The following is a 14,224-nucleotide window of genomic DNA, read 5'->3' as shown; positions in this document are numbered from 1 at the left end:
GTGGGGACCTTGCCGTTTCAGCCGCTTGGGTGTGGGAATACCGACTTGTGGCGTGCTCGTGTAGCACGCAGGTCTCGATAGCGGTCGCTAGGGTGAGCTGCTTTACCTTGAGGAGCTGCTGGCGTAGGGGGGCCGACAGAACACCGAAAACGATCTGGTCGCGTATCATGGAGTCGGAGGTGGGCCCGTAATTACAGTACTGCACAAGGATGCGGAGGTGGGTGAGAAAGGACTGGAAAGGTTCATCCTTACCCTGCAAACGTTGTTGGAATACATAGCGCTCGAAACTTTCGTTCACCTCAATGTTGCAGTGACTGTCAAACTTAAGGAGGACCGTCTTGAATTTTGATTTATCTTCATCATCAGCAAAGGTGAGAGAATCTTGCTGTGTGTCCATCAGTGTGTGTGTATCGGCACCATGATATACTGCCGTATATTATGACACCCTCTACCCTGGGAAAAAGTCTCTGACTATCCACTCTGTCTATGCCCCATATAATTTTGTAGACCTCGAACAGGTCGCCCCTCAACCTCCGTCGTTCCAGTGAGAACAAACCGAGTTTACTCAACCTCTCAGTATTCAACCAGCTGCAAAAGCACTCACTCCCCTGGCGGCCAACAGGGCAGTGCAGCAGACACACACATTTGTTTCTTCAGAAGGTTAAAAATTTTCCATTCTATTCTGAAAATTTCCCAAGAGCTCCAACAAACCAGTTGGGCATCTTTACATCAGGCTGAAGTCATACTGCTAGTGTAAGCAAAGCAGCCAAGCCAATCCAGCCTCTGGAAAGGGAAGGGGCAAACCCAGCTTTGCTTTACTTTGCTCGGGTTTCAAATCGAAAATTGACATCCAAGCCTCTTTTCAAGTCAATGTACACCTGAAATCACTTTATATTAATCCAAACGTGGGAATGTAATTTAGTCTGGTGGCTCCAGTGCCCGTGAGGATGTTTTGTCTTTTTGATCATTTGGTAATACAACCAATATTGTTACCTTGGCGGGATTCTCCGCAATCGGCGCGATGTCCGCCGACCGGCGCCAAAAACGGCGTGAATCAGTCTGGCATCGCGCCGCCTCAAAGGTGCGGGATTCTCCGCATCTTGAGCGGCCGAGCCCTAACCTTGAGGGGCTAGGCCCGCGCCGGATTGATTTCCGCCCCGCCAGCTGGCGGGAAAGGCCTTTGGTGCCCCGCCAGCTGGCGCAAAACTGACTTTGCCGGGCGGCGCATGCGCGGGAGCGTCAGCGGCCGCTCACGGCATCCCCGCGCATGGCATCCTCCGCCATGGTGGAGACTGTGGCGAAGGCGGAAGGAAAAGAGTGCCCCTACGGCACAGGCCCGCCCGCGGATCGGTGGGCCCCGATCTCAGGCCAGGCCACCGTGGGGGCATTCCCCGGGGCCAGATCGCCCCGCGCCCCCCCCCCAGGACCCCGGAGCCCGCCCGCGCCGCCTTGTCCCGCTGGTAAGAGAGGTGGTTTGATTCTCGCCGGCGGGACAGGCATTCCAGCAGCGGGACTTCGGCCCATCCGGGCTGGAGAATCGCCGGGGGGGGGGGGGGGCCCGCCAATCGGCGCGATTCCCGCCCCCGCCGAATATCAGATGCCAGAGAATTCAGCAACCAGCGGGGGCTGGATTCATGCCAGCCTCCGCCGATTCTCCGACCCGGCGGGGGGTCGGAGAAACCCGCCACTTATACACCTTTGTCCTAATCTTTATATGACTTTTAAATTGTATGATCAAGTTTTAGAATTGTATTTCCTATTTCTAGAATGTCAGTAAATGTTACTGTTAAAGAAAAACTGGAAGATGAACATTTACCATTCCTGTGTCTGCTATTTTTACCTCGGTATTGATTTGTTCATTTGAAATGAATTAACATCACTACTAAAATAGCAACAAAAGAATACTTACAAGCGATTAAATGTTAATTTATTAGCACTAGTAACAGCAGACTCAAAGTTTGTTTGTCACCCAATGTCCACTCATGATATATAGATATGGAATTTATAGTGCAGAAGGAGGCCATTCAGCCCATCGAGTCCGCAACGACCCTTGGAAAGAACACCCCACACCTCCACCCTATCCCCAAAACCCAGTAACCCCACCCAACCTTTTGGTCCACTGCTGCACGTTGTGCTAACTCATATAGGTGGATTGGCCATGCTAAATTGCCCCTTAATTGGAAAAACAAATAATTGGGTACTCTAAATTTGTACAAAAAAAGATTTCTGGTCTGTTCTCTAGTTGACATCAGTGCTCAGGTTGGGGGTCTGGGATCAGTGGTAAATCAGATAAGGTTAATTTCATGATTACTTTCCAGCAATAGCACCTGGGCAGCACGGTAGCACAGTGGTTAGCACAGTTGCTTCACAGCTCCAGGGTCCCAGGTTCGATTTCCGGCTTGGGTCACTGTCTGTGTGGAGTCTGCACTTTCTCCCCGTTTCTGGGTGGGTTGCCTCCGGGTGCTCCGGTTTCCTCCCACAGTCCAAAGATGGGCAGGTTAGGTGGATTGGCCATGCAAAATTGCCCTTAGTGTCCAAAAAGGTTCGATGGGGTTACTGGGGAATGGGGATAGGATGGAGGTGTGGGCTTAGGTCGGGTGATCTTTCCATGGGCCGGTGCAGACTCAATGGGCCGAATGGCCTCCTTCTGCACTGTAAATTCCATGATTCATGATCTATATGACAAGACACATGTAAGAATGCCATTTGTGTGTCGCTCCAAAGCCATGAATATAACTTTAGCAGAAATTGCATGCTTAAGTCACATTTTTGATTGGAACCTATCTTAATATCAAAGAAGATCCAAACAAACTAGCAATGTAGAAAATCGATCGACAGCCTGCATGAGTACCTCAAATGACAGACTTAATTTCATTTAGTACCTCTGCCGATCGTTGCTGATGTTTGCCTCTGCTAGTACACAGGCTGTGCAGGGCACCCAGCACGCTACTCATAGGGATGGTCTTGGTGCTTCTGATGGCATTGCCATTGCTATTTTGACTTTCAGATGTTGCTCCAGACGGTAGTCAGTTCTGTAAACAAAAGGAGTATCAAGCTAGAATTTTCAGTGCTATATTCGAAAATGATTGCTATTTGCAGCTTCAATTTAATTACTGATCATGAAATGTCACAGGAACAGATTTGTTACTGTCAAAATATTTAGCCGGAAAGCTGAAAGCGTATAAAAAATGAATACAGTCAAACAAATCCCTCAACTTCCCCTGAGGGAGGGATGGAAAAACTGTTCAACATACTGAAGTGAAAAAAGGCTTCCGCTCAGCAAATGGCTGAGTTCTCCAGTAATTTCTGTTCAAATATCATCAAATTTATCACCTTCACTACTTTCCCCTTCCCATTTCACCTGAAATTTCACTATGGGCAGCATGGTAACATAGAACATAGAACATTGAACAATACAGCGCAGTACAGGCCCTTCGGCCCACGATGTTGCACCGAAACAAAAGCCATCTAACCTACACTATACCATTATCATCCATATGTTTATCCAATAAACTTTTAAATGCCCTCAATGTTGGCGAGTTCACTACTGTAGCAGGTAGGGCATTCCACGGCCTCACTACTCTTTGCGTAAAGAACCTACCTCTGACCTCTGTCCTATATCTATTACCCCTCAGTTTAAGGCTATGTCCCCTCGTGCTAGCCATTTCCATCCGCGGGAGAAGGCTCTCACTGTCCACCCTATCTAACCCTCTGATCATTTTGTATGCCTCTATTAAGTCTCCTCTTAACCTTCTTCTCTCCAACGAAAAAACAACCTCAAGTCCATCAGCCTTTCCTCATAAGATTTTCCCTCCATACCAGGCAACATCCTGGTAAATCTCCTCTGCACCCGCTCCAAAGCCTCCACGTCCTTCCTATAATGCGGTGACCAGAACTGTACGCAATACTCCAAATGCGGCCGTACCAGAGTTCTGTACAGCTGCAACATGACCTCCTGACTCCGGAACTCAATCCCTCTACCAATAAAGGCCAACATTCCATAGGCCTTCTTCACCACCCTATCAACCTGGGTGGCAACTTTCAGGGATCTATGTACATGGACACCTAGATCCCTCTGCTCATCCACACTTTCAAGAACTTTTCCATTAGCCAAATATTCCATATTCCTGTTATTCCTTCCAAAGTGAACCACTAAACATAGTGGTTAGCACAGTTGCTTCACAGCTCCAGGGTCCCAGGTTCGATTCCCGGCTGGGTCACTGTCTGTGCGGAGCCTGCACGTTCTCCCCGTGTCTGCGTGGGTTTCCTCCGGGTGCTCCGGTTTCCTCCCACAGTCCAAAGATGTGCGGGCTAGGTGGATTGATCATGCTAAATTGCCCTTAGTATTCAAAAAGGTTAACCATGATGTGGAGATGCCGGCGTTGGACTGGGGTGAGCACAGTAAGAAGTCTTACAACACCAGGTTAAAGTCCAACAGGTTTGAAAGCTAGTGACATCGAAACAAACCTGTTGGACTTTAACCTGGTGTTGTAAGAGTTCTTACTGTACAAAAAGGTTAAGTGAGGGTTACTGGGTTACGGGGATAGGGTAGATACGTGGGCTTGAGTAGGGTGGTCTTTGTAAGGGCCGGTGCAGACTCGGTGGGCCAAATGGCCTCATTCTGCACTGTAAATTCTATAATGTGTGATCTATGTGTTTGCCATTTTCTCTATCAAGCACCAAAGCTTAATTGAAGCTTTCTTGTTTTTAGTGTTTTAGGTGATTGGCAACAATAAGGTAGCCTTGTAACACAAACAATTATTTTCTGATTTTTGTAGCAATCTATCCCACTCCTATAGTCACGACTCCCTCATCTCTAACATTACATATATTCACTTTGGCACTGAAATTTGTGGAATGAGTAGTATGGTAGGTTGGTGGATCAGTAACTAAACCAGTAATCCAGAGGACTAGAATAATAACCCGGAATATAAGAGTTCGAATCTCACCAAGTCACCTTGAGAATCGAATTCAGTTTAAAAAGTCTGGAAGCAAAATCTTGCTCTCAGTAAAAGTTTGGACATAGAAATCAAACTGGTTCACCAATGCCTTTTGGGGATGGAAATGTGCCATCCTTACTGGATGCCGATCTGACTCAATGTGCTAACTGCCAATTCAACTGTACCACAGGAACAGGAGTAGGCAATTCAGACCCTCAAGCCCATTCTGCCAATGGAAGAGATCATAAGTGGCCTCTCTCCTAACTCCGCCCACTTGCCTCGTCTCCACATTCCTCAATACCATTAAACTAGCAAAACAGTGGTTACCTCCCCCAGCATCAGGTAACATTCCAGCCAAATTAACAACGTAGCAAATGCAACCTTTGAATATATGTTTATGAGTTGATTTATATTCAGCAGTTTCTTTCTTGCCGCTGAACCCACCCCACAGAATCAAGAGAGCAGATATGACAGTGAGGGAGTCGAACAACATTATGAAGTAGAAACAGAAAATATTGGATCAGCAGGTCTGGAGAGGAACAGAGTAAACGTTTTGGATCTAAATGACCCTTCCACTCCTATGGATCATTTAGATCCGAAACGTTAACTCCTGCAACAGTAGAGGACTCGCCAACACTAAGGGCATTCAAATGGTCAATGGATAGAGATATGGACGATAAGGGAATAGTGTAGATGGGCTTTAGAGTGGTTTCACAGGTCGGCGCAACATCGAGGGCCGAAGGGCCTGTACTGCGCTGTAATGTTCTATGTTCTCGTTTCTCTCCACAGATGCTGCCAGACCTGCTGAGTTTATGCAGCACTTGCTGTTTTTATTTCAGATTTCCAGTATCTGCAGTATTTTGCTTTTCAGCAACATTAAGAATCTACTTCCATTGAACATCTTGCAGGACAGTAACAGAATCGTCGAAGACTGGGCAGCACTTTTAAAATGCAGTGCAAATAAAAAATGTTTTTTAAATTTTGATTACCCAATTATCTTTTCCAATTAAGGGGCAATTTTTGTGTGGCCATTCCACCTACTCTGCACATTTTTGGGTTGTGGGGGCGAAACCCACGCAGACACGGGGAGAATGTGCAAACTCCACACGGCCAGGATCGAACCTGGGACCTCAGCGCCGTGAGCCAGCAGGGCTAACCACTAGGCCACCATGCTGCCCGCAGTGCAATATAATGACAATATAATGCCGTACAAGATAGTTCGCCTGGTTATAAAACCTCTCCTTCGACCTATAGTCTCAACAGTTATACAGCACAATCAACTTTTACTGCCTCACGTAATGCCTGAGAAAGGTTTTACTTCTTAATCTTTCCCCCATTCACACCATAATTGTTCATCACACAATCCCTCAACACAGTCACCAGTACAAGCAGAGATACAAATTGATTTTTCCAGTTACTGCATAAAGAAATCGAAATGTACGCTTTACAAGCTAACACTGTGTCTTGATACAGGTTAATTAAATTTGACGTTTAGGGTGAAGTGGGGCTCCTTTGAGCTGGCTGTAAGTTCCAAGAACAATGGAAGCCAAACTGAAAAACAGCGACGGCAAAGGATTTATTAAAAATTGATATCACAGCATTACCCACATCCTGATTTATAGCAGTACTGTGTAAAACCTATAATATTCCTGTCATTTTTCTGCTCTGCAATGATAATCATAAACCAAAGGAATTAAGTTCCTGTCCCTGGAGCTACTCTTGTGATGTGGAATTGGTTTCAGCTGACACTGACAATTACATTGATGATTAAGCTTCTACTGCATAATAAAGAAGGTTGTATCCTTATTATGGGGTTATTGGTATATTACTGAATCAATTGATCAATGATGTACGGGTTCCAATGTACTCCACGGGTTCCATTGATCAATGATGTACGGGTTGAGTTACCACACCACAGAAGCACACCATTGATATCCAGAGAACAAACAAAATAAATGGCCCATTGATGCATTCAAGCCAGAAAAGTCCCAGGTTCAAAGCAGCTGACCTCAGTCAGTGAGGCAGAGCACTCAGCCTCAGTTTCTTGGGCTCGGGAGGTGAAAAGGACCAACTTGATATCTTGTCGTCACTGCTGCTAAGTCCAGGTGTGGAAATTACATTAAGACCAACACAGACACAAGATTCGAAAAGGAGGCCTTCCATGGCTGAATAGGTTGCCAGCACATAGTGGCAAAGCTCCTGGAGGAAAACATAAAGTCGCGACAGCAGAAGAGTTCAAGAGCCCTTGAAACCATCCCCAAGAAAGCATCAATGTCTTAACCACTGGAAAAAAATAGTTGTGAGACCTCTGTTAATGGGCAAAATATTCCCAATGCAGCCAACAAAGTACATTCTACCCGAACGTTTTTACTCCAGTAGCAGAACCGCAAGTGGATACCCATTAAAATCCAAGATTTTATTGTCATTTTAACTAACCTAACTGCATCAGTGGCTTATGGCCACCTGTCACATGAACCTTGTGTAGAAAACAGAAACAATTCCTCCTTGTGGAATGGAGAGTTAATTGACTGCTGATACCATGCCTCCTGTTGATGCACTATATTTATGCGCTGAGTAGAATCTCCAGCAACAGAGCACCCTTCCAATGAACTCAATGTATTCTATGCTCGTTTTGAGCAGGAATCATAGAATTTACAGTGCAGAAGGAGGCCATTCGGCCCATCGAGTCTGCACTGGCTCTTGGAAAGAGCACCCTCCCAAGCCCACACCCCCACCCTATCCCTGTAACCCCACCCAACACTAAGGGCAATTTTGGACACTAAGGGCAATTTAGCATGGCCAATCCACCTAACCTGCACATCTTTGGACTGTGGGAGAAAACCGGAGCACCCGGAGGAAACCCACGCACACACGGGGAGAACGCGCAGAGACTCCGCACAGACAGTGACCCAAGCCGGAATCTAACCTGGGACCCTGGAGCTGTGAAGCAATTATGCCAACCACTACGCTACCGTGCTGCCCACAAACCAACAAACCATTGCCAAATGCCCAAACACACCCATACCTACCGTCACAGCTTCAGAAGTCAGATTGACTTTCTTGAAAGGAACCCATGGAAAGTAATGGGTCCTGACGGAGTCCCTGGCCATGCACTCAGAACCTGCGTGGACAGGAAGGCCCAGGGGGCAATTTATGAGTATGGGGAAAAGGCAAGTCGGATGCTGGCGCATCAGCTTCGGAAGTGGGATGCAGCTAGGGAGATTGGGGGAGTTAAGGGTAGGGGGGGGGAAAGAGTGTGGTGCGGAGTGGGGTTGGCATCAATGGGGTCTTCAGGGGCTTTTATGAGGAACTGTATCGGTCCGAGCCCCCACTGGAGAAGGGATGGATGGGCCGCTTTCTGGACCAACTGAAGTTCCCGAAGGTGGAGGAGGGACTGGTGGCGGGATTAGGGGCTGGGTTGAAGGAACTGGCCAAAGGGATAGGGAGCATGCAGGCGGGGAAGGCACCGGGACCGGACGGTTTCCCGGTCAAATTTTACAAAAAATATGTGGACCTGTTGGGCCCGTTGCTGGTTAGGACCTTCACTGAGGCAAGGGAGGGGGGGGGGGGGGGGGGGGGTGCGATGCCCCCGACGATGTCCCGGGCACTGATCTCCTTGATCCTGAAGCGGGACAAGGATCCCCTGCAGTGTGGGCCTTACAGGCCGATTTCATTGTTAAGGTGCTGGCGAAGGTCTTAGCCACGATTATTGAGGATTGTGTGCTGCAGGTCATCCACGAAGACCAGACAGGGTTCGTGAAGGGGAGGCAGTTGAACGCGAATGTGCGGAGGCTCCTGAACGTTATTATGATGACGGCGAGGGAGGCAGAGATAGTGGTGGCGATGGACGCTGAGAAGGCCTTCGATAGGGTAGAGTGGGGGTACTTGTGGGAGGTGCTGAAGATGGTCGGGTTTGGGGAGGGGTTCGTCAGATGGGTTAGGCTGTTGTACGAGGTCCCGATGGCGAGTGTGGCCACGAACAAGAGGAGGTCTGAGTACTTTTAGTTGCATCGAGGGACGAGGCAGGGGTGTCCCTTGTCCTACCTGCTCTTCGCGCTGGTGATTGAACCCCTGGCTATGGCACTGAGGGAGTCGAGGAACTGGAGGGGGTTGGTGCGGGATGGGGAGGAGCATATGGTGTCGCTCTATGCGGACGACTTGCTGCTATATGTGGGGGGAATGCCGGAGGTAATGAGGATCCTCAGGGAGTTCGGGGATTTCTCAGGGTACAAGCTCAACATCGGGAAGAGCGAGTTGTTTGTGGTTCACCCAGGGAACCAGGAGAGGGGGATTGGCGAGCTCCCACTAAAAAGGGCGGAGAGGAGCTTCAGCTATTTGGGGGTCCGGGTGGCCAGGAGCTGGGGGGCCCTGCATAGACTTAATTTCACGAGGCTGGTGGAGCAAATGGAGGAGGAGTTTAAGGGGTGGGACGCGTTGCCGCTGTCCCTGGCCGGTAGGGTGCAGTCAGTCAAGATGACGGTGCTCCCAAGGTTTTTGTTCCTGTTCCAGTGCATCCCCAATCTTATCCCGAAGGCCTTCTTTAGGCAGGTCAACAGGAGCATATCGGGGTTTGTGTGGGCGCGAGGGACTCCGAGGGTAAGAAGGGTGTTCCTGGAGCAGAGTAGGGATGGGAGGGGGCTGCCGCTGCCCAACCTCTGTGGGTACTACTGGGCCGCCAATGCGGCGATGGTGCGCAAGTGGGTGAACCTGCCTGGACCAACTGGCATGTGTGTTCGCGGACATCTTCAACCTCTCCCTACTCTGTTCCAGGGTTCCCAGCTGCTTCAAGAAGACCAGTAAAAAGAACTAGGCACCATGCCTCAACGACTACCGTCCGGTGGCACTGACGGTATGAAGTGCCTCAAGAGGTTGGTCATGAGGCACATCAACTCCATACTTCCAGACTGCCTAGAACTATTGCAATTCGCAAATTGCTACAACCGGTCCACATTAGACGCTATCTCCCTGGCCTTACACTAATCCCTGGAGCATCTCGACACAAGGACTCCTACATCTGACTCATATTTATTGACTGTAGCTCCACCTTCAACACCATAATACCAGGCAAACTCATATCCGAACTCCAAAATCTAAGACTTGGCATCTCCCTCTGCAACTGGATCCTTGACTTCCTGACTCATACACCACAATCAGTAAGGATAAACAACGACACCTCCTCCACGATAATCCTTAATACCAGGGCCCCGCAAGACTGCATACTTAGCCCCCTACTATACTCCCTATACACACATGACTGTGTGGCAAATTTCGGCTCCAACTCCATCTACATGTTTCCTGATTACACGACCGTAGTGGGTAAGATCTCAAACAATGATGAGTCAGAGTACAGGAGGGAGATAGAGAACCCAGTGGCATAGTGCAACAACAACAATCTCTCCCTCAATGTCTGCAAAACTAGAGAGCTGATCATCGACTTCAGGAAGCGAAATGTGTACGCACCTCTGTCTGTATCAATGGTGCCGAGGTGGAGGTGGTTGACAGCTTCAAAGTCCTGGGTGCACACATCACCAGCATTCTGTACTGGTCCACCCACATCAACGCCACGACCAAGAAAGCAGAACAACACCTATACTTCCTCAGGAAAATAAGGAAATTCAACATGTCGACATTGACTCTTACCAATGTCAACAGATGCACCATAGAAAGCATCCTATATGGCTGCATCACAGCCTGGTATGGTAACTGCTTGTCCCAAGTCCGTAAGAAACTACAGAGAGTTGTGACACAGCCCAGTCCATCACGCGAACCCGCCTTTCATCCACTGACTGTCTACACCTCCCACTGCCTTGGGAAAGTGGGCAGCATAATCAAAGACCCCTCCCACCTGGGTAATTCTCTCTTCCAACCTCTTCCATCGGGCAGGAGATACAAAAGTCTGAGACCACGCACTAACAGATTCAAAAACAGCTTCTTCTCCGCTGTTACCGGACTCCTGAATGACCCTCTTATGGACTGAACTGATCTCTCCACGTGTCTTTTTTACTATAGTAGCACTACACTCCGTGTGCTTCTACTGATGTCTATGTATTTACATTGTGTATTTATCGCATGTCCTATGTTTTTCACGTATAGAACGATCTGTCTGGACTGTACGCAGAACAATACTTTCCACTGTACCTCGGCACATGTGACAATAAATCTAAATCTAAAATAAAAAGAAATTCCAAAGCTTGGGTCATCATCACATCAAAAACCAAGGAAAAATTGAGACAGCGGCAGTGATGACCATCGAGTGGGGAGTAAATCTCGGGCAAAAGTGGAAATCAAAAGCTGAACAACTGAGGTGTGCAAAATAAGGGGCGTGATTCTCCGACCCTCCACCAGGTCGGAGAATCGCCAAGTGCTGGCGTGAATCCCGCCCCTACCGTGTCCCGAATTCTCCGCCACCAGAGATTCGGCGGGGGCGGGAATCGCGCCGGTCGGCGGGCCCACCCCCAGCGATTCTCCGGCCCACGTCGGGTCGAAGTCCCGTCGCTGTCAACCCTCTCCCGCCGGCGTGGGTTGAACCACCTTTTGAATGGCGGGACAAGGCGGCGCGGGCAGGCTCCGGGGTCCCGGGGGGGGGCGATCTGGCCCCGGGCGGTGCCCCCACCGTGGCCTGGCCCGCGATCGGGGCCCACCGATCCGCGGGCGGGCCTGTGCCGCTGGGGCACTCTTTTTCTTCCGCCTTCGCCATGGTCTTCACTATGGCGGAGGCGGAAGAGACCCCCTCCCCTGCGCATGCGCGGGGATGACATCAGCAGCCGCTGACGCTCCCGCGCATGCGTCGCCCGGCGAAGACCTTTCGGCGCCGGCTGGCGTGGCGCCAAAGGCCTTTCCCGCCAGCCGGTGGAGCGGAAACCACTCCGGCACGGGCCTAGCCCCTCAAGGTGAGGGTTTGGCCCCTAAAGATGCGGAGACTTCCGCACCTTTGGGGCGGCCCGACGCCGGAGTAGTTCCCGCCACTCCATTACGCCGGAACCCCCCGCCCCGCCGGGTAGGGGAGAATCGCGCCCCTGATGTCTGAAATGAAAGGCCAGTCTTAACTAGCCTTTAAACTCATGCTTTCCCTGAAGGTCATCTGAAGGAGAGAGCTGGGAGCATCAAAATAAAACCGAAAAGGGAGGCATCTATGTTGATAGCCAGCCAAGTATGTATTTTGATGGATCAACCATGGAAATATATGGGTTAACAGGGAAGGACAGACGTATCCAGTGTTCTTGTTATTAAGCAGCAATTGTTATTAAGAGCTCAAGCACCAGACATTAAATGGAAAGTGATATTCCACCTGCCTAAATGTTCATCCTGCACCTGCAAACCACCACAGGGGCAACTACTTATCAACCTAAACAAAGCTCATTTGAGTCCTGCTTTTTCTTCTTCATAATCTGCACCTTAGTGTAAAATTAGCTTGCTTCACCTCATTCAGTGTTGAAATTAACATCAATTATTCAATAGGTACATTAAAGTAAACCATAAAAATTGATTACCCCTTAAAGATGTCAAGGGACTGCATTTAATTAACAAATGGCATGGGGAAGGTTGTGCTTAATGGAGGTCATGGGTACTTAGATCATAAACAGCAAACGGCCTGTTTAAATGAAGTGGAATTCCAAACGACAATCAGGACTTTGTATTAAACATCAATAGCCTAAGAGTTACTGCTTTTTCCGATCAGATCAAATGTGCCCTGTTCCAACATGCTTTATCGGGAGCACGCTAAAGTAATTCACATTTGCAAAACAGTCCGCAACCCTGCACCTCAACTAACTGTCCAATCTTCCACCCCATACTCAGAAAAAAGTGGCACGTTTTCAGGTAAGGATTGCAGCATCAGTGCCAAAACACAAATTAACAATGAACATAAGTGCTTCCCCTCTGGGTTTTATTTTGTCGATTAGAAAATATAAACATTTTAGTTTAATATTCATTTCTCTAGTGATCATGTTCACCTACACAAACTGAAAAAATTGTAAGTTTCTTTTTGGAGCTTTATGTGACTATAGCACCCAGCACTTATATGTCTTCAAGTCATGAAGATACCAGCATTCGGGGTCTGTGGTTAGCACTGTTGCTTCACAGTGCCAGGGTTCCAGGTTCAATTCCCGGCTTGGGTCACTGTCTGTGCGGAGTCTACACGTTCTCCCTGTGATACGACTCTGGCGGGTCGTATCTCAAACAACGACGAATCAAACTACAGAAGGGAGATAAATCACTTGGTTGCATGGTGTACTGAAAACAACCTCTCTCTAAATGTCGGAAAGACCAAGGAACTGATCATCGACTTCAGGAAGCGTAGCACGTCACCCCCACCCCCCCGTCTACATCAATGGCTCCGAAGTGGAGATGGTCGATAGCTTTAAGTTCCTGGGATCACCATCACCAACACTCTGTCCTGGTCCACTCACATTGATGCAACAGTCAAGAGCCCAACAACGTCTCTGCTTCTTACGGAAGCTAAAGAAATTTGGCATGTCTGCATTGACTGTCACAAACATGCCATAGAGAGCATCCATCCGGCTGCATCACAGCTTGGTATGGCAACTGCTCGGCCCACGATCACAAGAAACTGCAGAATGTGGTGAACTCAGCCCAACACATCACGCAAGCTTGCCACCTGCACATGGATTCTGTCTACACCTCCCGCTGCCTCAGAAAAGCAGACAGCATTATCAGAGACCCCTTCTTCCAGACCCTCCCATCAGGCAGAAGATACAGAAGTCTGAAGATCCGCACATCCGGACATAGGAACAGCTTCTTCCCCACAGTTACTAGACTCCTCAACGACTCCCCCTCGGACTGATCTGTTCCCTGTAAGAACACTATTCACGACGTCCTATGCTGCTCTTGCTCATGTATTTGCTTTGTTTGACCCCCTGTTCCGCACTGTAACTAATCGTTGTTCGTCGATGTACCATTTGTCAATGTACTCTGTCGAATATTCTTTTTTTGTCACTATGTACATACTGTGTACGTTCCCTTGGCCGCAGAAAAATACTTTTCACTGTACTTCAGTACAGGGGACAATAAATTAAATCAAATCAAATCAAATGTCTGCGTGGATTTCATCCGGATGCTCCAGTTTCTTCCCACAAGTCCCGAAAGACGTGCTATTAGACAATTTGGACATTCTGAATTCTTCCTCCGTGTACCCGAACAGGTGCTGGAATGTGGCAACTCGGGGCTTTTCACAGGCAACTTCATTGCAGTGTTAATGTAAGCCTACTTGTGACAATAAAGATTATTATTATTACTTGCACTCCCAGGTACATGTAACAATGGGC

General features: G+C 48.6%; 1 protein-coding gene across 5 annotated transcripts in view; it reads right to left on the bottom strand.

Annotated features, from left to right (window-relative positions):
* Positions 1–14,224, bottom strand: part of raraa (retinoic acid receptor, alpha a) — a 756,690-nt gene that overhangs the window by 517,079 nt on the left and 225,387 nt on the right. For 3 of the 5 annotated variants that reach the window (XM_072487386.1, XM_072487385.1, XM_072487376.1), the window contains one exon: positions 2,883–3,032. The exons of the other annotated variants lie outside the window; for them this stretch is intronic. In XM_072487386.1, coding sequence (XP_072343487.1) covers positions 2,883–2,954 — 72 coding nt within the window. In that variant the 5' untranslated portion in view covers positions 2,955–3,032. The remainder of the gene's footprint in view (positions 1–2,882; positions 3,033–14,224) is intronic. 5 annotated transcript variants of the gene reach the window in all.

This window comes from Scyliorhinus torazame, chromosome 21, assembly GCF_047496885.1.
Source record: "Scyliorhinus torazame isolate Kashiwa2021f chromosome 21, sScyTor2.1, whole genome shotgun sequence".
In the NCBI taxonomy this organism is placed as follows: domain Eukaryota; kingdom Metazoa; phylum Chordata; class Chondrichthyes; order Carcharhiniformes; family Scyliorhinidae; genus Scyliorhinus; species Scyliorhinus torazame.
This window is presented reverse-complemented; position numbering and strand designations above follow the sequence as displayed.